The sequence below is a fragment of the Falco peregrinus genome, chromosome 10 (assembly GCF_023634155.1).
Source record: "Falco peregrinus isolate bFalPer1 chromosome 10, bFalPer1.pri, whole genome shotgun sequence".
Lineage (NCBI taxonomy): Eukaryota > Metazoa > Chordata > Aves > Falconiformes > Falconidae > Falco > Falco peregrinus.
In genome coordinates, this window is record NC_073730.1 from 21,535,070 (window position 1) to 21,562,238 (window position 27,169).

At 38.8% G+C, this 27,169-nt stretch overlaps 1 protein-coding gene and 1 long non-coding RNA gene across 2 annotated transcripts in view; one reads left to right on the forward strand and one right to left on the reverse strand.

Moving 5' to 3' along the window:
- Nucleotides 1-27,169, forward strand: part of LOC101921169 (vitellogenin-1-like) — a 42,746-nt gene that overhangs the window by 1,831 nt on the left and 13,746 nt on the right. Inside the window, exons 2-20 of the mRNA XM_055815766.1 lie at nt 863-1,114; nt 3,267-3,428; nt 4,117-4,268; nt 7,018-7,168; nt 7,264-7,421; nt 7,535-7,700; nt 8,781-8,903; nt 10,475-10,693; nt 12,776-12,993; nt 13,071-13,168; nt 17,302-17,426; nt 17,513-17,614; nt 17,701-17,820; nt 18,079-18,268; nt 18,375-18,468; nt 18,579-18,764; nt 23,785-23,929; nt 25,536-25,755; nt 26,638-26,807. Coding sequence (XP_055671741.1) covers nt 863-1,114; nt 3,267-3,428; nt 4,117-4,268; nt 7,018-7,168; nt 7,264-7,421; nt 7,535-7,700; nt 8,781-8,903; nt 10,475-10,693; nt 12,776-12,993; nt 13,071-13,168; nt 17,302-17,426; nt 17,513-17,614; nt 17,701-17,820; nt 18,079-18,268; nt 18,375-18,468; nt 18,579-18,764; nt 23,785-23,929; nt 25,536-25,755; nt 26,638-26,807 — 3,051 coding nt within the window. The remainder of the gene's footprint in view (nt 1-862; nt 1,115-3,266; nt 3,429-4,116; nt 4,269-7,017; nt 7,169-7,263; nt 7,422-7,534; nt 7,701-8,780; nt 8,904-10,474; nt 10,694-12,775; nt 12,994-13,070; nt 13,169-17,301; nt 17,427-17,512; nt 17,615-17,700; nt 17,821-18,078; nt 18,269-18,374; nt 18,469-18,578; nt 18,765-23,784; nt 23,930-25,535; nt 25,756-26,637; nt 26,808-27,169) is intronic.
- LOC129785283 (uncharacterized) overlaps nt 11,033-27,169 on the reverse strand; it is a 101,062-nt gene continuing 84,925 nt past the window's right edge. The window contains exons 5-6 of the long non-coding RNA XR_008749080.1: nt 12,950-13,017; nt 11,033-12,176 (exon numbers count right to left, since the gene is read on the reverse strand). This is a non-coding gene — a long non-coding RNA (uncharacterized LOC129785283). The remainder of the gene's footprint in view (nt 12,177-12,949; nt 13,018-27,169) is intronic.

Genomic DNA, 27,169 nt, shown 5'->3' on the forward strand with positions numbered 1-27,169 from the left:
GGTCTCCAGTGATTTGCTGTATGAGCATTTAGTCTGTGTGGCTTTTTGAGAAATTAATCCGCATCGTGCATCACATTGCCAGCCTGAGGTGTCAGAGAAAAGTCTCTTTAAATTGTCAGACTATACAGAAGGGAAGGGTTCTTTGAGAAACTAAGCTAAACATGTCCCATTCCCATGGGGGCAGGAATCATCCCAGTTTTTTGTACTTTAGCACAACTTTCTACTTGCTCGGCTGTGCCCCAGGTTGAGACAGGAGTGCAGAGTAGAAAGGGGGGCTGGGGCCATGCCTGAGCTGTCTCTTCTGCAGCAAAACGTGTAGGGAAGGACAATTTTTGTAATCTGCTCTCCACTGCTCCAACTAATTATGACTATCTGGCTGGCCCAGCAGCCATGTTGTTATTAGTTTCTGACGGCTGCCTGTGCTCTGTGACCCCAGCAAGGGAGACGGCAGAGTTCACGGTGGGAGTTAATGATGCTTTATGCAACATTAACTTTCTCCTGCAAATTCCAGCAGATCTGCCATGCTACTTCTGGGTAGCAACCCGCTTCATGCGGCTCCTCGCTGGCTCATTTCTTCATACCAGTCAACCTTCGGCAATATGGATTATCTATGACACAGAACAGAGTGCAATGACTGTGGAAATATCGCAGTCATTTGCATCCCTCTCTTTCCTTTTACATATGGAAATATGTATATGGATACTAGCCATGTTAAATGACAGCTTTTACGTTTTTCCTTTGAAGAGGCTTCGTGTAACTTAAAAGTGTATTTTTGATGCAAGTAAAGCTCTAGATGCTTATGTGCATTGCAATAAGTTAACTGAAAAAATTAAAGAGGAATTATATTCCCCCTTTGTTCTAGGTTCACTCAATCGAAGCAGCGGAGTACAATGGTGTCTGGCCCACAAGCTCGTTCTCGCGATCGCTCAAACTGACCCAGGTACTAACTGGGCAACTTAGTAATCCCATCAAGTTTGAGTATAGCAATGGCCATGTTGGAAACCTTATGGCTCCTGATTCTGTCTCGGATGATGGTCTGAACATCTACAGAGGGATTCTGAATGTGCTGGAGCTAAATATAAAGAAGATGCAGCATTCATACAGCTTACAAGAGGTGAGCTTTTTGTTTTGGCTGTTGTGGTCACTTTGTAAATACATAAGCTTTCTCTTCAGATTCTTCTACTGCATTTTCTACATTCCCTCTTGACATAAACTTCACTAACCAGAAACACCTAAGATTGGGAAATCACGATTAAGTTTTTCTTATGGGACAACATTTGATGGAGCTGTAGCTCAACAGGACAACAGAATAGCAGATTTTTAATGGGGCTGATCAAGATATTTCAGAAGATGCATTTGCAGCATTAGACCCTTAGAAAATCTGGCTTGTGGCTTTAGAGAAAGTAAACTGTGAAAGCTGAAGCCTACATAAAATTTGAATAGTGTATTAGAGCAAACTTACACAGCACAAGATTAAAGCTAAAATAACAGTAATTTGACTTTTTTACCAATCATATATACTTTAATCTTTTCTAGCTCCTTTTTTAGGAAGAAAATAGTATATATGCCATGACATTACTGTAATAGCTTTGACAGTTGCAGTTGATGCTCTGTTGGAATTTCCACTGTTTTTCAGATTTTAATATCTCAGTCAACATAAATCATCTGATATTACTATTCACCACAGAAATTGCAATGTTTAGTTTTTGTGAAACCATATTTACATTGATTAGACTACATTCAATTCAGAGATCAGCAAAAACCTTGAAATTATTATACTTTCATGTTACTCTTATTGAAAATGCAGACCAGAGTAACTTTAATTTTTTTAAGATTTATTTTTATGTAAGTAGAGTTGTTTCTGGAAAGGAACTACTTGATTTAATACTTTCACGCTGTTTGTTGCACATAAAAATCCGGGTAGTAGTGTCGCATATTCTGCAGCCCTGTTTTCTCATATCTAGTTTTACATCATCATTCTTTCTAATTCAGTTAGCAATATGTCCTACCCTCGCTGCTGAGCAATATATGTGACTTCACCTCCTAGAATTGTTTCCAAGTTTTCTCTGCTTTTCTCAGACAACAACTGATTAATGAGCATTGGCACCCTTGCTTGAGAATCCCAAGTCACTCTGTAAAGGAAGATAAACGTTACTAGTTGCAAAATCTGAGCTGCAGAGAGGTTTAAAGGACTAACCTGGGAAAGTCTATATCACGTCTTGCAGGGTGTAGGGTAAGGGAATCTGAGCTAGCTGTGAACTGCACACAGCTAGAAAGTCCAGCTAGGCAGGAGGCTGTTTCACCCCACGGAGCCCAGTGGGCTGGACATTCCCATTTAAAGTCTAGATGTTTGCAGAGGAGACCCACGCCTGTATTCGCAGAGTACAGGTCTTTCAGAAAGCTTAGGCAATTCTTATTTCTAGTCCTTACCGAAGCAGCAGTGTCTTCAGGAATACCATTAAGCTAAAGATGAAGTGGGTACGTCTTGCTCCTAATCACCACATGACCATTTTGCTGTTCTGACATAGCCCAGAGCTGCTCTCTGGAGTGGCTATGCTATCAATAACAATAAAAAATCATGGAAATATCCCTTCCTTCTAAAATGCAATCAAATATTTTCCTCTCCAAAAATGTCCTTACTGACTGAGGAGATTTAAGAGCTCTTATAAATATATATGCTTGAAATATTATTGAAGATCTGAGCTAAAACTGCAAACTTGAGAAAACCCACAATCAAAACTCTGCTATCCTGAAATTCTTTTTAATTATTGCTGTTCGTATTGTGACAGATCATCTGATATTGCAAGGTCTGTTCCATGGACATTTATAAGCTGTCTATAAAAGCAAATTTTAAGGGCAGAATGTCATCTCCAAGCTTAAAATACTTTTCTGTTGAGATTTTATTCTGACTGATCAAGGGGGTTTTGCACTTTTTATTAATATTCCTCAAATCATATTTCATAATAAACAGCTCCAACTTTAAATTGTTACTTACTTTTTCTGAGGCTCCAAATCTTTTCTCAGTGAAATGAGATTTTTTTTCTCTCAGTGAAACTCTGATTTGGCTTACTGGAAATGTGTACACGTGAAAAAGCGATGAAAGTAGCGGTCATCCTGAATTTGCTTCTGGAGAGTAGCATGATTTAAAAAGCATCCATTTCTGTCAAGAATTTTCAAAATACAGAATTAAACAGGAACATCCATGTGGAGAATTAATGAAGCTTGCATAAGAGTGAATTTCTCTTGACCATTTCTCATTTTTCCAGGCTGGGATTGGAGGTATTTGTAACACAACATATGCAATTCAGGAAAACAAGAGAGCAAGCCTACTCTATGTGACCAAATCTAAGGACCTGAACAGCTGTGAAGAGAAAGTTCAGATGGTCACAGGTTCGGCATACACCTATCCTTGCCAGACCTGCCAGCAGGTAAATTTGAGTGCTATTATGTATGCATACTTTATATTCTTATACAGAGAACCATTTGGCAACCATGCCATCTCTTGCATTGTAGCGCTTAAAATGATACGGCAGATCCAACTCTTCTCTCTAGTTATCCACGTTTTCTTTCTGTATGAAAATTAGACCCACAGAGCAGCAGTGGTCTGTGCTGCCGACTGTTAGGTACTGTAGGTGCACTTCAACTAGCTCAAACTAGCTGGCTTGGAAACTGTTAATTATCAGCATGAGTTAATTCACCTACTCTGTTGAGTAAAAAAGATAGTTACAGTGTCCAGTTTCTGCTATTCTGGATAGGTACTGCTGCATCTTATTATAATGCTGTCTTTGAAATCAGAAATCATGTGGCTTATACTGCTGGTCTCCTCAGAATATGTGTCTCCTTCCCAAGGAAGTAACCAATTAGTTCTGCTTGGGAAAGGGAAAAACCAGCTAATACTTCTTAACAGTAAAAGTGACAGAACCAGGCAGCGTGCCTGACCTCTCCCATGGAAGTGTGTGCTCAGAATTCACACAGACCGCCCCTATGGCCAGTGAACAGGACAGCCCTGGAAAATAAGTGGGTTGAAGTGGGTGATGCAATAGCTTCTAGCTGCAGAATTTAGAAATTCAGTGACTTTCTATTTTCTTTGTTTCTTTGCTTTTTTGTATTGTAAAGAGAAACAAGAATTCCCAGGCAACTGCTACTTACAATTACAAAATTAAATATACACGTAATGAAGCTGTAATTACACAAGCTGATGTTGAGGAAGTCCACCAGTTTGCACCCTTCAACGAGATAACAGGAGGAAATGCTATAGTAGAAGCAAGGTACTGTACATACACCTTTAATTCAGCAACTAACTCAGCATCTCTGTAATCTGGTCAGACTCCATAACTTGAAATAAACCCTTTACTTCCACAGCTTATTGTTTGCCAGTCTTTAATTACATAAAATCCCAAACAGTTCATAAAAACAATCTTCGCTGTTAGTTGTAAATCTGAAACGTGCACATCGCTATCCAAATTCTGTTAGCTAAACTTGGCAGGTTTTGACTATTTTATTTCTCAGGGATATTTGATTTATGTCATAAAAGCCAAAACAAATGTAATTCCACCTGAAAAATCGTGAACTAATATATTTGCAGTAAAATACTTTGAAAGACAGTTACTCACTGAAAGAGAGTTCCCTAGAAAATAATAATAGAGTAAGAGACCCTGGAGACTAGTTCATAAGAAACATAGATAGGACTTAGGATTCCAATGTGCTTCCTAAGTAGAGTGGGCTGCTTGCAAATCTCCCATCAAAACTGTTTCTTGATAGGAAATCGGGGTTTATTGCAAAAAGATTGAGCACATGGCATGTAAAATATATTTGCTTCTCCACAGCAAATTTTGCATATTTCTTAAATAAATTTGAGCAAAATAAAAATATGTTTGTCTGAGAAATTATACCCCTGCTCATTTTTAGCTCAAGCCCTCAAACTTTTAGTGTTCAAAATCTTTTTCATCTGCATCAAAATCATGTATTGAAGACATTTTTAATTACCTGCCTTAGTGATGGACTCTGCAGACAGGAGTGCCCTACTGAAGAGGGAGGTTTTTTGCAGAAAGGTCCCTGTACAGAATATATAACTCAGTCCCACTCTTCAGCTGCTGTAATTTTGTATTGCTCCATCAGCTTCTTCAGGAATCTATTGGTATAATATACAGTTGTGGAAACTGCAACATCTGAAAGTTCATGTCAATAAATCACTGATCAACTTCATTAACATGATGAACACGTTCAGTTTGGTTAATCAAAAAAAAAAAACACCCAAAGTAAAGTTGAAAGTAGCTTCATGCAATCATGGTGAAGATAGATACAACTGTAGTGCTTTTAGCAAATTATAGGTTGTTGTGAGTATTAGTCTGGAGCCAATGGACTTTTGCTGATTTAAACTGTCCTTCTGCAAACCTGCATAGACTGCCTTCCTTACCGTTCTTCCTCAGGTATTGAGCCCCCAAAAAACTTTTCCTGTTGTCTCTGGATCTTTTGCATTGCCCAGCAGAAGGGGCCAAATACAAGGGAGCTGGGAAGATGTGGGTATGTCACCCAAGTGTTCAGAAGTTATATCTACAATGCATTTTCTGTGTTAAAAAAAAAAAAAAAGAAAAAAAAAAAAAAAAAAAAAGGTAATCTCATAACAAGGACTTAAAACATTTGAAGCTGTGTTTTCAGACCTGTTCAGCATAAGCCTCTTGTAGCACCTTTCAAAACCAAGAGAGGTTTTACTATTGTTTCACCATTTTAATCCTGTCTTTAGTATTCATTTGCTCTTCTCCTCAGAGTATAACATTTTTCCATCTATTCTAGGCAGATACATCACAAAATGATGAAGATGAAGACATAATAGATTCATCATGTTCTGGAAGGGGGAGTTAAATCTGTCCAAGTGTACCTGATGTTATACTTTCTGACCCAAATGCCTTTCAATAATATTGTCTAAAATTTCAAGAGAGAAAAAATCTCTGCTGATTCTGTAGCGATTTCTATTCAAATTCCAGTGGCTTGTCTGTAAAGCAGTTATATGCTATTTTCTGCAGCAGTTCTCTGCAATCCATATGGAAGGAGGGGATAGAAATGATACAGAAGATCATCGTAGAGATTCCAAAATAAACACGCCAATTTTCTACAGAGATTTTGAGATACTGTGTAGTACAGCAATATTGCTTTTGGAATGTTTTCTGTTGTTCAATACAAATGCCTAACTTTATTATAGAGTCCTAAATGACCTATTTCAAACATAATTGGTGGGATAGGATGCATCCCTTTAGCTGAAAATGTAGCAAAGATAGCAAATATTTACAAAGACAGTCTCTCATTGGTATTATTCTTAATAACAAAGGCTGAAGGTTTGGTGCTCCTTGAAAAGTTTCCAAAAACTTGAGTACTTTTCCAAAGACTAATCCTGAATTTATATGTTTCCCTTTTTGTTTGGGAAACCCAATTTGAAACTTTGTGAGAACCTTTTATCTTCTGCAGTCCCCAAGACATTCAGCTTGTCAGGCAAAATGGGGAGGGAATTATAACAGTGTAAGTAACAAGACTGTTGCATTTCTTATTGTATCTAACAATTTTCAACTCCTTTCAAAGCTTCCAGGAGGCACAGATACTTAAGAGCTTTTATGAACTTCTTAAAAGGTTTAAATTAAGTGATAATTTCTGTAAAAGTTCCCCATCAGTTATTTTTTTATAATCCTTAATTTACTCCTTAAGGCACAACACACAGTTCCTGTGATCTCCTTCAGGCCATAGCTTCTCACCTCCCTCCTCTTCCTTAAATTCTCAAGCCAGGTTATTCCCAAAGGAAGGCAAAGGCTGACTGATCTAAGCCCTGCTGTGTAAGTGCATACCAGAGTATGGTTCTGAGCATCATGTCCAAATGTATCTGTTCAAAATATCATTGCCCCTCAATAACAAAAACCTTTTGAAACAACTGTAGTTGCATTGCAATGCAGGAGGCAGAATTATTGTTTTCTTTTCCATTTGTACCCTGCATCCTGTGATGTTCTCTCTGCCTGGGTTTCTCCATTCCAGGCAGAAACTTACTTTGACTGATGTGCAGAAGGACATGGCAGAAGTCCCACCGAAAGAATTCCAGAATCGTGGGTCACTTCAGTACCAGTTTGGCAGTGAATTGCTTCAGCTTCCTGTCCACTTATTCAGAATAAAAAATGTGGAGAGCCAGGTAAAGCTTAGCCACCGGGCAGAGTCTGTTGGAGGTTGGAATCTGTGCATGTGGGAAACTGCGTGTGAGCTTCCTGCATTTTAACCTTCCTGCAGATCGAGGAAAGCCTGCAAGACCTAGTAGAGACCACGTCTGAACAGCTTCCCAGCGATGCACCAGCAAAAGCCCTCAAGCTTATGCACCTCTTCCGTGCAGCGAGTGAGGAGAATTATGAGTCGGTGTGGAAGCAGTTCTCCAGTCGGCCAGCATACAGGTAAAATCAATACAAGTGGTGATGCTTCTGCTGATAAACTCTGTTGGAGACCAGCTGGAATGACTATGTTCAAATGTGGATCTAGAAAATGGTCCTTGCTTTTGCTATTACAGGCGCTATATTTTGGATATAATTCCTGCAGTCGCCAGTCACCATGCACTCAGATTCTTGAGGTATAAGATGGAAAGGCAAGAACTCACCACCTGGGAAGCAGCTCAGACAGTGCTCGTGGCTCTGCACTCAAGCACGCCAACTCAGGATGTGATGGAAGAAGCAACGGTAGGATTCTCTAAACACTCTCAAATTGCTCTTTACTGATTTTAGCATCTGTTGTATTTATTCCTTTGATAGGATGGCAAATGCTTTGAAAATACAAAGGTTTTATATCCTCTAGTGAGGTTGAAAGGAGTTTGTTTCCTGACTGTCTTAAGGGGAGGAGAATGCAAATCAAAAGGGCAAAAATGAATCCAGAGTGAAACAGAAAATAAAGAGTAAAATACCCCTCAGAGACAGAGGTTATTGCTGAAAACAGTGGTTTCTAGTCTCCCTTTGTCCACATGTACTTTATAGTTACATCAGATTAGATCTCTAACTGAGTGTCTACAAAGACTAGGGAGGAAGAAATATATATTTGTTATATCCATGTTTTCATCTTGATTGACCTAGCAGGATGGGTATAAATCAGAGCAGATCTATCAAAATCAAGAGAATTGTGCCAACATGGAGCCCATGTAGGAGAAAGCCTAATGGATTTTACAATTTTTTCCCCTTCTGCAGGTTAGTTCTAGCCTCAGATGCAGGAACTTATCTCTGCCTACCCTAGGCAGAGACCACAAATCTCAGGCTAAAGTTTTGCCCTCCGTAAAACCCGTGACAGCCTGGCTGTTACTGCGCAGTAATGCTCTGCTTCCCACTCAAGGAAACAGTGGGCTGGTGCCTCCTGTCAGCTCCTGTGTTTATACGAAATATTCCTGTCTGCCCAAAGTACTGAGGTCCATTCACAATGTATCTGCAGTTATTTTGTACCTATGGCTAAAGCAATTATTGAACAATGATGAATGTTTCTTGAATAATGCGTGGGTTTCCATTCCATAAGTGGGTGATTTCCTCCATGCGGATTGTAGCCTATACCAAATTTAAATCTGAACCACTATAAAAGCAACAGATCTGCCTTCCAGATGTTGCCTGGAATTAGTTTATGCCTGCACTGTCCAATACAGTAATATCCACTGATTAACTATAAAACCATCAATACAAAAATATCAAAAGCCTGGTTTTGCCTTGCATTTGGCAGAAACATATTCTTTAATATTGTTGCTCTTCATTAGTGGTGGTAACGACCAACTGCTTTCTCCCCAGCTCATTGTGAAAAAACATTGCCCACGCTCAAGTACTGTGCTCGGAAAGGTTTGCCATCTCAGCTACGCGTCACTGTGCCACAAACAGTGCTCTTCATCAGACTCCTGTTCTGAATGTCTCCAGGTAATCACATTGTTATTTATCGTTTAAAAGAAAAATTAATCCTTGAGTTCTTTCTTCATTATTCAGAAACCTGTATTTCACTTCCCTGCAGTGTTTCCTTTGGGACAAGGAACCCCAGTTGGTTAAATACAGCATTTTTATCTTTAGATTAACACACGAAAGAGAGTGAGAGGAAGAAGCATATAATTCATAGCACTTTCTATCTGAGTATCTCTGAGTGCTTTATTGCCAATTATTAATGAAGTCCCATGGCACTGCTCTGGAATACTTTAAATATAGGTACTTATATATACTCATAAATAAACTAAGTGACACAAAAGCCCAGGTTTTTTGCCCAAAGTCATGTAGCCCATCCATTTGTCAGCCAGAAGCAGAGCCCAGTCCTCTACATAGACTATAAGCTTTTGATAATAGTAATGCCCTCCCTGTTCTGCACCGCTTTTAATCAGTGGGCCTGCAAGCAATTTAAATAGGCAGTAGATAGCATTTCCTAGCTCTAGAGATGCATGTCATGTTTTACAGGGATCAGCCACTCAGCCAGTAATAGAGAGAGAAAAAGAAATAGGTGTTTGCAGTCTTCAACACTGGTCAGTCTGCCACCTCCAGTAAGAGCAGGATGTTCCCAATACATTGTGTGCCCGGCATGATTTTTTTTCATGTGGTATACAGGCATGGCCAATATTCCTTCATGCATCTCTTGTTACGATTGCCACCAATGCTCTTGAGCTAATTAAATCGGAGAAGCCCAGTGCCAGGGAATGGAAATTCTTTCCCAAAGCAAATGATTGTATAGGCTTATTCAATGCATTTCAAATGTCCATTCACTTAATTAGTAATAGCAAATGGAATGTTTCTGTACCATCAATGTATCTCAAATATAATATTTTAAAGCATGTGAACTGTATTGAAATTATTCTATAACATCTCAGTTTCTTTTTTAGAGGCTTTTGTTAGCACTAAAACCAGTTATCTGCTAGGATTTAGTTCTTTTCTCATATTCAGCCTTCAGACAACTACTTCTAATCTTGCCATGTGAATGTACTGTGATCCAGTTGCTTACAATAAGGGCTGTAAAATGACCTGATGATCTCATTGTCCGTTATTAATCTGCACTAAAATGTGGCTGTCATCACTGAAGTTAAGGGCACCACCACTAGCCATACCTTCAGGAATCTGATTTAAGGGTCTCAAGAATTTAACTGTATCTGCATTTTTGCACCTGTCTTCAACCATGAGAAAGAGATAGTCAACCAGCGTTGTTACAGGGTTTCCAACTCACCCTGAAAAGCAGTGGGAACTAGCTCTTAGCCACTATTTTTTTCCTTTAAAAATTTTACTTGATAGCTTTAAGGCATAGTGATGAAGAAGCTGTTCATTGCAGCTTTCTTGGCTATGCTTGTCCTATGAATAAAATCTCGTATTCATGAGGACAAAAAGAATTTGAAAATATTTAAAATAAGTGAATTGAACAAACTGAAATTATCAAAGTCAAACCTCAGAATATGCTGGAGGATGGGATATAGATAAGACCTGGAATTGAACTCAACGGAAGATTTATTTTCTTTTTTCAGTTGCTGCATGGCTTTGCAGGAGAGGCATTGAGCGAGTCTAACACTGAAGAAATTTCGCTGGCTTTGAAAGCCCTTGGGAATGTAGGACATCCAGCCAGCATCAAGCACATCAAGAAATTTTTGCCAGGCTATGCAGCTAGCGCCTCAGATTTGCCACTCAAGGTACACGCGACTGCTGTGATGGCCCTGAAAAACATAGGCATGAAAGATCCAAAAATGGTAAGGAAACAAAGCTGCCTCCTTTGCACTTACCATAACCCAGCACAAGGCTGCTAATCGATGATGGGTGATGAGGGGAAAGCAGACCTTTTTTTTCAAACATAACTGTAAGATCTTTTTTTTTCTTTTTAGATACTTAACCATTCCTCACTTGGCATGTCTTATTCGTTTTGACATTAACCTCTTGTAACTGCAACAAAAATCCCATTAAAAGCATACATACATTACCCTGTTGTTGAAGACAAATCAGTATTTCCATTGCAAACGTTTATTTTCCAAGGACATGAGACAGAAAGCTAAATTATTGACCAAAATATGTTTAGTGCTACTTCAACTTTGGTATGTGAGAGAACCACAAAACAAGGTTTTCAGAGAATTGACATTTAATACTGAGTGTCACATCTAATCGTAATTCAAGACCAGATCTTATTGTAAATAGATACTAGAGGTTTGCATCCTAATTACAAATTTACAGACATTGTGTGGGTTTGTCATAAGCAGAACATTTACTAAATGTGACTTTTGTCCCTGAACAAGATAATGATTATATATCACATACAATGGTTACACAGGCATACTCTCATCCGCCACAGACATCACTTTACAATCATTTTCACCTTAAAGCAATCTGCTTCTAAAAGAAAACCTTGTATTTTCAAGATTTTTTTTTCTGATATTGAGGTTTTTTGTTTTATATGTCTATTCTTAATATAAAAAGTAAAAAGCTTTCATTAACTATTCTCCTACTAATCTGTATCAGTTTTTCCATTATACTCATTTTTTTGCATATGACTCCCAGTTTGAGTGCACATATTGATCCACAGACAATAGTGTGCCAGGGTACGCTTTTAAGCAAAAGAATAAAGAAACAATTTACTAGAGTGCAGGAGCTAGATGGGGAAAAGCAGGGGGGGGAGGAAAGAATAGCAAGGGTAGGAGTTAGAGTATTTGCTGGGGAAGAAAAAAAGTCAATTTGCTGTTTGAAAACAGTGCTGTGTCTCTGATTGCCCTTTGGTCTGGCTTCGCACATGTGACCCAGACCACTGTTTAGTTATATTTTCTATGCATTTTCTTTGGAGAAAATTGATCTGGAGCAAGTTAATGACTGTGACTGGATTTTTCATTATTCAAAAACCAGTTTAATGCCTGGTTTGCAGCTAGCTACCCACCCATATTTACATTAAACAGACTTAATATATGGTCTGTCATTTTTATTGCTTAATTTGAAAAGCTAGTTACATTTAAAAAGAGCCCACTTCATCCTTGTCACCATTTTTACCTTGGTATTTGATAATCAACATATTCAAATAAAACCAATTATGGTGTTTCCAAAGCTTGTTGAAGTTTTCTGAATCAGACTTTTCATTAGAGAGCATGGATGTGTGCTGTCCCAGGCAGGACAGGACTGTGCAGGGGGATGCTGTTACACCATCCACATCCAAGTTGAAGTTGGGGCCAAAAGCTTCAGTGCAGGTCATGGAAACTGCAAAGATCCCAATACAAAATTAGGTTTTGATACTGAATATTGCTGAGGTCAAACACATTAGTCAGAAGTAGTACTGTGGAAATTACATTTGTTGCATAAACTTTCAGTTTTAAGCTGCCTGTATAGCATAGAGATTTCTGGTAGTAAATTGGGTTTTATTAATTTCATATTTAATCTATTATTTAGCAGAAAGGGACCCAAGAGATAAAATTATTAGAAATAAGGCATACCTTTATGGGCAGGGATAAGTGATCACTGAAACCACTTCTCAGGTATGTAATGGATCCATGAAATCTCTTTTACCTGGAGTGGTTATGCTATAGATATATTTTGCTATAGCTCAAAAAGGGATAAAGACTTGATGTAAAAGTTATCCAGCAAAGTTCCTTGGCTGTGATTGTGTAGGAAGTCAGGCTACATTACCATAATTCCTCTTCCAGCCCTCAGACTATGAAACCAGGTACACTGTTGTCATAATAATTAAATAATACAAATATTTACTGTACTAGTGATGAAGAGATTATACACCAGTGATGACTGATTATTTGCAGAATGTTCAAACATACTGTAAATTTGAATGTATCTATTATTTTCAGGTCCAGGCTATTACCCTTGAGATTTTCTTGAATTACAAAATTCATCCTCGGGTCCGAATGTTAGCTGCAGTGGTTTTACTTGAAACGAAGCCAGGTCTTCCAATACTGATGACAATAGCCAATGCTGTGCTGAAGGAACCTAGCATGCAAGTGGCAAGTTTCATCTATTCTTACCTGAGGGCCCTGGGCAGAAGCACAGCTCCAGATCTTCAAGTGATGTAAGGAAAATCTGGATCCCTTCCCTAGATGAAATAAAACAAACTGAGGTGTTAATGTGCTCACCGAATTTTTTCAGGGCTTCTGCCTGCAGAATGGCTATCAGAGTATTAAGTCCCAAATTCGACAGATCTGGCTATCAGTTCAGCAAGGTTTTCCGCTTCAGTATGTTTAAAGGTAAGGTTCAGAAGGTTTTGTAAAGAAATATATACATGTTAATGTGTGAAAAAAATTATGGAGTATGAGAACTCAATTCTCCTAGCCAGCTGGTTAGCTGCATGTTGTTCCTCCATATTCTCCTATGTTCAGTGGAAAAAAAAGTATTAAAATCTCAGGCTCTCCATTTGGAGAGTGTTTAGGTCCCTGTGTGTTTTGCATTCTACACTGCCAGCATGAAATTACCAGAGGGCTTGTGGGGCTCTAACCCTCCATTTTCATTAGCCAGTGAAGCACATGCTCCTGTATCAAATGCCATAGTCTCAGTGGTGCTTAACAATTTCATACCATTGTTCAGCACCAAACAAACAGAAGGGACCTAAATTACTGCTGAAGTGGATTAATTTCTACCAGTGCTGAACGCCTACAACTCTTGCTGAATTCAAATGTGATGCTAAATACTCCTCACCCCAACAGTAGTGCCCAGTGAAACAGCAAACTGAAAACATTCAGGTGTGGCAGTTCATTGCACCCATGAACAACTAAGGCTTAGTGCCTAAAGATTTTTCTTGCCCCTTCCTACCAGGATTCTTCACCGGAATGAGACATCCACATCTGGGATCTAGAGGCTAACCAGTTACATCACTGGGAGTTGCACATAAAAATCTAGTCAAAGCAGGGAGGACCAGATTAGAAGACAGGTCTTGCTGACCAAGTTATATCTACTTCTATTTTCCATGTATGTTATTTTTCTCAGCAGAGATTTTTTAAGCAACTCCTCTATGTAAATGACCGTGACAGCCTCAGTGATTTGGCATATGTAGCTGGCAGACTGGGGAGATTATATCTACAAACACAGTCTCCTTACACATGCTGTTTATCTAGGAGGACTTGGATGTTTTTAGCATTTTTGTTATTCACTGGTACATGTAAAGATTCTTTTCAAAGTAATCAACAGAAAAAGAGACTCTGAAACATGAAAACCACAGTGCTAAGTGTACAAGTACTTTTGCCGCCTTCTTGGGGGCTGGGGGAGTGGTTTGAAAGACTTTTGTTGCCCTGACCCTGTTTTTTGGTTTCTACATGACCATTTAATCTGCTCTATCATAAAAATATATATAATGCGTATCACAACAACCACAGTAATATAAGATACACATGCTTGCTGCCTCAGAGATGGAGACAGAGATTGCCCAAAGAAATACAGTCACTAATATGCACTGTGTGAACTTTTGTACCATTTAAAATGCATTTAGGGAGAGAGACATTTTCCAGAAAGAGGCAGATACCGGTTTCTAGTTTTAGGTATTCATTTCCTCCTCTTATTTTTGCTTTTAAAAGGAAGCTATCTGAATTTTTGTACAGTGAGAAAGAAGGGTGCAGTATGCATGAGGGTAGCTGGCAGAGGACTATGTGAAATGGATTACTGTGTTCTGGCTGTCGCCTGGAAATGCAGTGCATCAGTGAATTGCTGTTACTTCTTGGTGAAGACCAGTGTCAGAAATTTGGTTACCATGCATATGTGATATTTAAACCTCTCATCCTGAAGAATAAGGATCAAAATCCTTTTCTCACACATGCTAATCTTAGTCTTGGATAACTCAGTTTGCTAAATGAAGTCAGTCCTCTATTACAGTGGTGTGGGAGGAGGATCCATCCTCCAGCTTTCTGATTTGATTTGTCACTACTAGCCACAGGTGAAATGTGTTTCGCTGAGTCCATTCTGGAAGAGTTACCATAGTGACGGCTGTAATGCAGTACCTATTTCCTCGCTAAAAACAAAAATCTGCCCTCAGCATCACAGATCTTTGTGGTGCTAGATGCTGAATTTTTAATGACAGGCAATAATGCCAGCTGAATCTGTCTCTAATCTGGAATCCGTCACACATGGCCACCACAAATAGCGCTTCATGCTCTACACACTGCCAGTGAAATCAAAGGGATGACCCAGGTTCTGCTCAGTGTTAGGACTGACAGAATCTGACTCTCAGTATGCACAGATTTATATAATTACATCTGTACTAATGTTTATAGGTATGAAAGACTGCTTTCTTTGATCACCAGTTTTTCTTTCCCTCTTCCCTGGGGCAAGGCATTTAGTCAGATATATGCAGGTGCCATCGTACCCTCATAGTGAAGTGGCTACAGTGCATCATCTGACTGTGTCAGTAGGATTTTCCATTGGTAAATATTTTCTTAGAACATTAGTGTATGCAGTGCCTGAGGTATGGAAAATATCCCTGCACTTTTCAAGTCAATGAATTCTGTATAATCACTTAATCATTTATGAGCAACACTTATTATCAAGTATCAGTAAGTACCGTGGGGTTTTTTAACTGTTTTAGTGGGTTAAGATACAAAAAAAGAGCTTTATCAAATTTACTAAAAGTACCATGCCTCATTCTAGTGTCCAGTCTACATAATACCTAGGTCTGCTCTGGCTAAGCTCATCCCGAGAAAAACTAGTCTTCATGTTTCCAAGTCTCAAGTCATCTTATTAGTAGTGTCCCGGTGTGGCATCACATTGCTTTTTGTTTTCTATAGGATGAGCATTGAAATTTGAGCTTTTGTCATGTCTCCTTGCTATCTGCTAAAGGTTCTCCACTGATTCCTCTGCCATCAACAGGGTGACATAAATACCTGTATTTTGACTGTAGGAGCTGTTCTTGAACCACACGTATGTTGTAGGTAGGCAGTGTCTAGCACTTTGGGTAGCACAGGAGCTTCATACAGCAGAACAGTGGAGGTAATGAAGTGAAACAATGGTTCATGCATATTTAGTAGACTAAGTGGATTGCTTTTCCAACAAACTGTTTCTCAAATATATTAAAAGTTGGAATCTGTCCTGAGAAATTAGGAATCAAAATTAGTCCAAGCAATCTGATACAAAACAACTTAGCGTGAGGAGTAAACGAGGGTAAAGGACCATCCAGATCCCTGTCTGCATACACAGATTCAGAAGAGCATGGAAAATGTTGATTTACAAGTGACATGTTGGTTGAAACACAGAGAGTGGCACTAAAGTAATATGGGCATGAGTATTCATAACACCCCACATTTCTGAACCAAGCAATATTTTCCTTAACTGTAGGCTAAATAATTTTTGAGAATTTAGGCACTCCTGTTCTGGAAAGAGGTCAAAGACTCACTCCCTCTCATAATGTTTGAAAATATATTTCCTACAATTCATCAATAGTTTCTGTACAGGGACTGAAATTATTGCTCTGGATCTTCCAGGGCGTTACAATTATCCTGGCTGTACTGGATTTTCAAAGCTGATTTCTGGTGGTGCTGGGATGCAATCAATGTATAATGCCATTGTCTAACATAAGGATAGCAGAAATTTAACACAGGGGCTCCTAAAATACTTCCCTGTCCTCCAGCTAGTGTGGGAAGAGAAGACAGATGAGGACTGGAGGAAAGGAAACATGTCAGCCTTGTTCTTTTTGAAACATAAGGAAACTTAGAAAAACCTTGGGATAACTTTAACTTAGGTAAGGGGACCGTGCCAAGAGTGGGAAGAATACATGACTCTGCTCTGCAGTGATTATCTGTATCTAAGAACATTATGGATGATAAAACAGAAGTAGAGACAATGAATAGACACAAATTATGTTCACTCAATAGTTAACAATTACTTATCAATTAATGCATTTCGTGTAAGGAGTTAGAGCATTTGGAAGTAGATGTATTAAAATGCCTCTGAGTCATTTGAGAGACAAATCTAAACCTCACCATCTGTCCTGATAGGACGTATATATCACTTTCCCTAAACTATTAGTAAAGGATGGCAAATCTGTTTTCATTTCTGATCCCCTTTGTCAAGTTGCCCTAAATGACGTCTCGTAAAAGCATTTCATAAGCTGACGTTACAGAATCCAACCGGATGTAAATGATATAGCAGAAGCAATTGGAAAAATAACATAACCACCATGCAATGAGCAGGAGGCTTGTAATTTTGCCCATTAATAGTTTAAAAATGCAGAATATTCTGTTTATGACTGTTTTATAACACCAGTTTTATAGCTTGGTTTTCTGGCCTTTCTCATATCATGCTTTATCAGTTGAACTACGCAATTAGTAAATTGATACGATCTGCACGCTGTGGCTTTAAAAACTAACTGTGCTGTGTTTTACTGCCCACTTCTGTTCAGAGGTCCTTATGAGTGGACTTGCAGCTAAATATTTGGTATTGAATAATGCGGGGAGCTTAATTCCAATGATGGCGATGTCCCAGCTACGGACGCATTTCCTTGGAAGAGTGGCTGATCCTTTGGAGGTAATTGGGTCTACCCACAGTTTGCCCTCACATCCCTTCTTATGACCATCATCCAATTGGTATTTACACCTTACTTCTTTCCACAGGTGGGAATAATGGTGGAAGGGCTGCAGGAGATGTTTGCTAAAGGTTACTCTCCTGATGGGGAATGGGAGACTGACTATAACTTCAAGGATATCCTGAAAATGGTAAATTCTCGATGAAAAGAAAATCTCTAAGGTATTGCTTCCCCAAATGTTATGCAGAATCAGAATTTCTTCCTCTTCTCACACAGCTGTCTGACTGGAAGGCATTCTCCAGTGACAAACCTTTTGCATCAGGCTACTTGAAATTGTTTGGCCAAGAGCTGTTCTTTGGTGGACTTGATAAAGACGCCATCCAAAATGCACTGCAGGTATCATTTCGAAAACACCACCACCTAAGCATCAAAAGCTTTAAAATACTGTTTCTTTCAGACATTGTCTCCCTTTTTTTAACTTTTAATTCAAAAGGGGTTTTTGTCTTTAGTATTAATCAAGGCAAATAAGGTCAAACTTTGATCAGGATTAGCTATAATAGTTTCTGGCAGAGTTTCCCCTGAGGCATAGTTAATGACATGGATCATGATATTAAAGTTCTGCTTATTTAGACAAGTTGAACTCTATAATTGCAGGCATGGTATGGACCTGATGAAAAAAACCCTTCAATAAGAAGAATAATCAGTAGCCTTCAAAGTGGGGTGGGGAGGCAGTGGACCAAGGCTTTACTGTCTTCCGAGATCCGTCGTATCGTGCCCACCTGCACTGGGTTCCCGACAGAGACCAGCTTCTATTACTCTTCTGTTACAAAAGTGGCAGGAAATGGTAATGTATTTCAATACCTAAGCGATATAAGCATGCTTGTTAGAATTGGAGGGGATTTAAAACGCTTTTTTTTTTTTTTTTTTTTTTTTTGCTTTCTTTGTAATAGTTCAAGCACAGGTTACACCTTCTCCAAAGTCTGATTTCAGATTGACTGAGTTACTAAATGCCAACATCAAGCTGCGATCCAAAATGAGTCTAAGGTAAATATTTACTATAAAATAAAAGAATAATATTTCCAAGTGACAGACCATAAAAAATTAACAGCTGTTTGCTTTCTGAAAATAATTTTATCCTCATTCTACCTTTTCAGCATGGCTAAGGAGATGACCTTTGTAATGGGGATCAACACACGCACTATCCAGGCAGGGCTGGAAGCACACACTAAAATGAATGCTCATGTACCTGTGAATGTTGTTGCTACTGTCTATATGAAGGACAAAAACATCAAAATTGAAATACCACCATGTAAAGATGAGACTAACATAATTACTGTAAGGTAAGACAAAGCACTTATTATCTTTCCATGTAGCAATGCAGTCTTTCCAGATGAAACTGAGCATTTGCTTAGAGATCTTGTCTTTGACTGTCAGCTTGGGTAACTGCCAACAATTGGTGTAGTTTATTTATTTTAATTGAAGTGACATAAATCAAAGTTTTGCTTGAAAACATGCATTGCTTCCTGTGATCTTCACCTGAAAATCCTCTTTAGGACCATTTCTCAGCTGTTGAGACCCATAAGCTATATGAATCACAAATGGCATAAAATTTCTATCTAATAACTATAATCGGACTGGAGATACTAGGTAAAATGTAAGCCAGCTGAATCTTATCTGTTATAACAGATAATCCATCTATATTTTGCATGTGATGCCTTGAAGCATAGAGGATTTGGGGTTTCTTGTGTTTTTACCTTGTTTCCTTGTGGTTGCCGTTTGGTTTTCTTACCTGTTAGGTCTACTTGATTTATTATCAGTGCATGCAATTACAATGCACTCTGGAAAACTGTTGTAGCCAGATGCCAAACAAATGAAAACAGATGGAAATACAAGCACAAAGAGAAGGAGGAAACAGAAAGAGTATGTCCAAGGAATCAAAGCAGTAGACCAAAGCCTAGAAAACCTTCACACACACACACACACATGAAAAAACACTGAGAAAGACAAGCCAAAAATTCATCACAAAGGAAAAAGCATCACTGACAACAGAAACCAGCTATTATACAATCCGCAGAAATGTTAACAAGTTTCTGCTCTAGGAATACAGCCGCAACAAAAGAGCTCAGTTACTTGATCCAGCTGCAATTAGCATTCATGGCTGCTGGCCCAGAGAAGCTCTGCAGGTCTCCTCCATTTAGGGCAATCATTATTCTCCCTTGTCCTTCAATGGTCACAGACCATCCTAGTAGGCATTTGACATCATGTCCTACTCCCTGTGATGATTCCTCCATTCCATCAAATGTGATCCTAATCAGGTTCTCCATGCAGAGGAGGGAGGGTTTCAGCAGTTCACAGAGCAAAAGTTAGCTGCATGTTTTGTTTTGTTCAGTTTCTTGTGGAGACCAGGACACTCTGCTCCCAAGGTCACCAAGGACAGCAGGCACCTGCTCTCACTAGCTGTCACTGTTGGAGAGGCTGAGGATATTAATGAACTCAATAAGGATGCTGAACTGAAATGAGAATATTGGACACTGATACAGAGTTTAGAGCCTTAAGCAGAGCTGCAAATGTTAGCAGAAGGATCCTCCCTGCAAAGTAATTTTCCTCCTTTGACCTAAGGGGAAATCAAATCAGACACCGAAAGGGTTAAATGCATTGCCAGAAAGCATAAAGCAAGCCAGTATCAGACACGAGGGATTACAGCGGAGTCCATGAGTTCCAGCCCAAGCTCTGCTCTAGACCCTGCAGCATTATCATTTATACAGTGCAGTAGTCTCTCGGAAATAGCTCTATAATGCCAAGTATATGAGAAAGCTAGTACTCACTAGCTAACTTTTAGCACCATCAATTTTTCTCCAAAAAGCATTCCTGTTCACTGTTACAAAACAAATGGTCAGTGGAAACCACACAGAGAAATGAAGCGGCAATGAGTACAAGTGAAGGCAAAGCAATAACTAGAGAATGTAGCATTGAACAACGTCACTGAGGTCGAAAATCAAGCAAAGTAAAATCTTAAAGGTATGAAGAGAAACAAGCAGGATGATAGAAAGAGAAAGGATACATATCTATTCTATATAGAATAAGTCAAAAATTTTAGTTTAACATAGACTTTCTCTTCCTTTTGCACAGATCCACCAAAGAATATAGAACCTATTGAATTCAATATTTTAGAGATATTCTGACACCTTCCCTTGTTAGTTTAAAATCCCCCATTTAAAGAAATGGTTCTGGAAAGCTATTGTGCTTTTATTTGTTTGTGAGCTCGGTTCAAAATATCTTAGTATTGGGCACTTTGTCTTGATGGTCAGTAGATTACCTTTTATAGTACCATGTCATTAAAGCTAGTCAGGATGTGATATTATTTTCCCCTTCATCTTTCACATTCAGACACAGGAACCAAACAGTCTTCAGTAGCATTAAGTTCAGTTATATCCTGCACACCATATAGGTTATAACCTGTCACAGCTGTGGGATTCATATAAATTTTCAGGAGGTGTAGAGAAACTCAGGTGAACAATCACAGACTCTAAAGAAAAAAAAAATAATGAAAACTTTGGTGATGGAGAGATTGCATTCCCAAGACAAATCAGTGCATTACAGACTCAACTTTCTTTATAGCAAAAATCAGAGCAAAATAATTAATCACACCACGGAGAGAATATGTAGCATGTGTTTCAATTCAATCCTATCAAAGTTAAATTTAATTAAAAATAATAGTTATTTTTAAGGCTCTTTTAACATAATTATTTAGTATACTACAGATGGCTACTTAAACATACTTTCAAATGAAATTTACAGGAAGAAGTAAAAATCAAATAAATTTCAGGGAAAATTAGAGCCCTGTGATTAAAGTATATGGAGAACTGCCAGAGAATGCACTTTGCAAATATATCACATATTCATAATGACAGGCTACTGAAGTATATACATAATCTTGAATAGAGCTTGTATCATAGGGCTTTTTTGCTTCTTTTAACTGTAGGTTAAGCAGAAATGCTTCACATAGGCATCTTATTTATAAGATTAATTACGAAATTACAGCACTGTGTACAATATGTACACAGCGTGTGTAGCAGCAAATGCAGAAGCAGCAGCGTACGCTGCAAGCTCGCAAGGCAGCACAGTGTGCTTGGGGGCAGAGAAGGGAAATAAGTGACTGATGCCCTGAGTCCCCATTTTTCTAACACCTTTGCACCAAGGTCAGAAGGTTGATGTGTAGGAAAGGCAGAAATTTTCATTTCACCATAGCAGAAAGACAGCTAAAATCTGGTTGGAGGATTGTCTCTTGCTTCTCATTTCTTTAGATACGATGTCATGCTGTGTTATAAAACCTGGGAAAATATTTTTTGTTGATTTTGTTGTTGTTGTTTTAAACAGATGTTGAGCTCTTCTGTCCCCGTGTTAGGACTGTATGTAAGGCACACTCACTGAAACATCAGTGGACCCAACAGAGCTGAATTGCTTGTCCCTTACCCCTGCAGTGAATTTGGCTTATACTATAGCACAGCTTCTTGTCTCATCCAAAAAATACACTAATACATATTGGAAAATCTCCTTTTTAGGTTTTTTTTTTCTGTTGTGTGGGATCAGAGAGAACAGATTCTTTCATACCATAGCTTTAGGCCTTCTTTGTGACTGTTTTTCTTGTTAAAGCACCAGAGCTGACTCTTGTAGCCTATTTTTACTGTGCCGTGTGATTCTGCAGACATTGACATGTGTCACCTGTGATGCAGCTACATTTGTCGGCTCTCTGTGCTCAACAGGGAGGAATCGATCCTCTACTTTCATTAGGTGGCAGGAGTAGACTATTGGCATAAAAAAATGCTAAAAAAAATTGGAAAGAAACCCCAGGGCTTTCTGCTTGGAGACCCAGCCTGCAGTTCAGTGGTCATTTGAATTATTGAATGGGATTAAAATAAAAACCATTTCCCTTTTTGTCTCTTTACTCAGATGAGCCATCTGAAATGCAAGTTGATTTCTATTTTCTTTTATCCCCTCAGCTTGTTAGGGAGAATATTTTATTTCAGATTCCATTCTTCAAGGTTCTCCTATCACCCAGCGTGGAGCGTTGCTGTCATGTCCTTATCTAAAAAAAGAGAGAAATGGGAAAGAAAACAAAGCCCACAGGTGACACACGTTTTATTGAGGTGTTCCACATGAAGAGCAATTGTGTGCTTTACAGTGCACACAGCATGGTAGGAGCATTCAAGAGGAAGACAGGGCTATCAAATGAATATAAATTCATCTTTCAGATAGGTGAGATTGGAATTGCTCAGGCTAGTACAGTGTGGGCCATACTAAAATAGAGACCATTTTGCAGACCACCTTTCCATTCACCATCACAAAGGCTACCACAAAAGCCCCAGGACTAGTAGATCAACTTCATACCTGAGAAACAGCACATGGGGAATTTTAAGCTGAGTGTTAGCATGAATAAACGGCTAATAAGGTAGAGTTAGCATAATGCTAATAGCTGAGGGAAATAGGTTTTCATCTCTCAAAAGTGTTCAGCATTCAAGATATTTCTCTGACCCAAAATGAAACTCATAGTTGCCACAGTACTGTAACAGCTTCCATGAAAACGTGGGGTATGGAGCCAGAGGGTCAGGATATTTAGCCATGAGAGTCTCAGTCTCATGCTGCACTTGATATCAGTCATTCTGGATCCTTACGAGTACTCTTAGAGTCCACAACACTGGAAATAATGTACTAAAGACATTTACTTGAACAGGCTCTTAACCTTCCTACACATCTCTCTGTGATGTCTGGCCGAGCCATAAGTACCAGTGAAAGTAGATCAAACTAGAAACACTTACTTTGATGATTCCAGGGTCCTTTAATTCTGCTCTAACAAAAGTTGCACGGGATATAGCATTCAGTAGCCACCAGTGCCCAGGTTGTTTTTTGAAGTTATGCCAGTATTTCCCCAAATACGATGTCAAAGGAAATGAGAACTAAGTTTGGCAGTGAGCACAGAGAAGATGAGTTGAAAACTTTAAAAGTCCAGAAAATCAAAATAGGAGACTCAAAAATTTAATAGTGTAATACGCAGCCAGGCTTCTAAGTAAGTTGGCTGTTCTTCAAGGTATTAGGCATACGGAGAGCCCATCAACTGCAATGCTTTTAACCTGTACACATGATTCTAAAAGACTAACTGAGCTATCTGCCCTGAGATTGGTCCGTGCTTGTATTCACTCTTAGCAGTCCTTGAAAATACAACAGAAAAGATGCTGTAAATATCTGCTAAGCAATTTGCAGGGTACGGTACTTGTTGCAGCATACCTGCTAGAAGGCATTATTCAGGGCTTTTCCTCAGCAGTCCTTCATCGATACTGGTTTCCTCTAATGTTTATTCTGCAGGTCTAAGACATTTGCTGTAACACGGAATATTGGGGATTTGGCTGCTAGTAAGATGACTCCAGTTCTTCTAGCTGAAGCAGTGCCTGATATAATGAAGATGTCCTTCGATTCAGATTCTACATCAGGCGAGACTGATAACATCAGGGTAAGCAATGTAGTGTCTGACTACTCTTTTTTAGGCTTTTAATCAGTGGGAGACCATTTCTTTTTTTTTCATTTCATTTCATTTAGGAAAATGTACAATTCATCTCTGACCAATGCTATTTCACTCAAATCAAGTCAGGTTCAACCTAGTAACATGAATGGACCTACAGTAACATTATTTTAAAATCTGGAGTGTAATACATCAGACTTGAACACTTTTTCAAAAGCAAAAGCATTTTCTTTGGTAATTAATTTTACACTGCCATCTACAGGACAGCCCACAATCTTTAAAATACTTTGCAACCATTGTGCAAGCATCACATTCCTGGGGCAGCCACAAATGTTCCATAAGTTGCTCCATTGCTCAACTTGTAGAGCCAAATGTAATACTTATAAGCATCTTGATTCAAGGATGGATGGCCATTTGTGTGTCAAGTCAAATGACTTCCCAAGCTCCAGTTTTCCATAAAAATCAGTACAGGCTTTCTATGATGGGCAGCATTGTGAAGGCATCACTGTGCAATTTGTTCAGTGAAAGACTGACAGAGGTGAGGAATACACTGTCCTGTTTTGGTTTCATTGTTGTCCTGCAACTCTGAAGGGTTTTCAGATAATATAAAAGATGAACAGAGGATGAGTACAGCACTTTCCTGTGGAGAAGTCAATAGGCAAACATACCATCAGTGAGAGCAGTTTCCAATGTCCTGGAACAAGCAAAGTTGTTCTGCTTTGTGCCTCTGTGCTGCCCTTCCTGAAAATTCAGTATTCTGCAGTTATTCTTAAATGAACAGCAACTGAAAAGTGGCAGTAACTGGAGCATTTCCCAGTTTCATTAGAGTTTCCTTTGGAAAGAAAATATTACTATTAAAATTCCAGTTTTTCAGTGGGGTTCACACAAGTTTGGAATCTTGTGAAACATGATAAACTGAGTAAAAAATTAATTGCAGACCTGTATTACATGTGAAATGAAAGCTTATGATTACGTGTCTTTAGCTATTTGCTTCGTTGCTCTGGGAAATCGTACTTTTCATTTCATGGATTTGATTCCAATTTTAATTAATTTTAATTTGTTCTTCTGCAAGCGTTGCTTAGCACATGTAAATTACATAGTTTTGAGTGGAAATTTCTAACATCTGATATGCTTTGACCATCTAGTCTATATAGTCTCACATTCATGTCAGACCTCAACAGAGACAGAATTTTCATGGACATAGATGAAGGGGCTGTTGTTCGACCCAATGAAAAATCAAAGGAAAGAACTCTAGCCAGTCTAGAGCACATTCAGATTTATCAAGAACATGTTAACACTGTTTAATACTCCAAGAAAACAAAGTTAATTATTCAGAATTAATTTGTGATATAATTTTCCATTCTTATAGCCTGAAGCTCTTTTTACCCTGGATAGTCTAATCAAGCCATTTAGCTGATAATTTTGTCCAATTGAAAACTAAGTTGTCCTATGTCATGCCCTTGTCTTGCTATTTCAAATAAACTGTTTGATTTTTTCCTGCAGAATACATATAACTGTTGCCAAAACAGGACTCATAACATGCAAGTATTCCTCTTACTGTTGGCCATTTTAACTTGACATGTGTATTATCTAATAGGGCAGACAGGCTGCAGATGACGTTTCATCAGGAAATGCCTTTTCCTTTGGACAGTCTTCTTCCCAAAAAGAGCCATTTGTTCAGTCCATGTGCTCCAATGCAAGTACATTCGGGGTTCAAGTGTGCGTTGAGAGGAAAAGCATACATGCAGCATTTATCAAAAATGTGCCTCTTTATTACCTAGTTGGAGAGCACACCCTAAGAGTGAGCTTCAAGCCAGGTAAATACAACTGTGCACAAAAAAGAAAGTAATTGGCGGGTGGGTAGGGGCGTGTGTATATACATGTATATATTTGTATATGTTCATATATATCTTTTGTATCTTAAGTACCACTAAAACTACCATTAGACCTACCAGCCCTGCCAGTACCAGCAACAGACTATGCTTGTAGCAGGAATCCGTTTCTCCCACACTCATCCGAGCAGCGATTTCCCAGCTCTCCCAGCAATGCCACTCGGCATGGTCAGCGTCACGCGGAGCTGATCTGTGCCGGCAGAGCATGTCTGATGCATCCTGAATCATTGGATTTGGGATGCAAGCACAGAGCAATTGGACATGGGCAACAGATCTGATGCAGTGTCCTGTAGCTACACTCTAAAAACCCAGACTCTTAAAGGGAATTATGGATTAACCCTGCTAGGATCTAGTCCTTAATGTCTTAATCCATGATCATAGGAAGTAAAAGCACAGCAGGCCACCGAGTCTAGGTCTCCTAAGTGTCAGACTAATGGCCTAACCATCGGGCCATTCTTTACAATTCAGGAGTTGAGCCTCAGTTCACTCTCTGATGCCTAATTCACTATCCCACAGTGTTATCTAGTTAAGCAATCCAATTCATGTGACTTAAATCTGCTGATCATTCTGTTTATTGACTTGAAAAGAATCTAGTATCATGCTAATATTTTAGAATTTGGTTATTGCCAGTATGTGCTTTAGCTGTTACAGAATTTTTTTAGCGCAGTTGCTCAATACCAAAATAATCAATAAGCATTTTTATTTTCATTTGGGGAGGAATGGCTAAATAAATCACAGGAAAAATTGGCTTATTCTGTCATTCAGTTGCTAATAATAACAGTAATACTAATTGTCATGCAATTTCAGTTTACACAGAGGCACCTATTGAAAAAATACAAGTCACAATTCAAGCAGGAGACCAAGCTCCTACGAAAGTGGTACGTTTAGTAACATTTGAAGATCCAGAGGCACAAGTGTCTTCCAACAAAGGAGTAGTTAAAAGAGTGAAGAAAATCCTTGATGATACTGATGGCCAGGTACTGCTGCAAAAATCCATTTCTCAATTTGTGGGAGATGTTGCACAAAGCTTAATTATTTATATTTCTCTTACTAAGTACCTTCCTTTGTTTAGATAGTATATAAAATAGGATGATAAAGACAGGCTTTTGGGTACACAAGTCTTTCTGTGTGTCTTTGGTTTGCATTCATCTCTTCTGCAGCTCAAGGACATGAGAAAGAGCAGATTTTGCAGGTTTTTCTGAAAATGTCTCGTAAGACACAAAATAGCTGTTGTGTGCCCAAAAGATAGTCTGTTCTTTCTGGCTATTACAACTGTAGCAAAAAAGTATGACACCTACCTACACAACTTGCCCTGAGATAGCCACAGCACTATTACCAA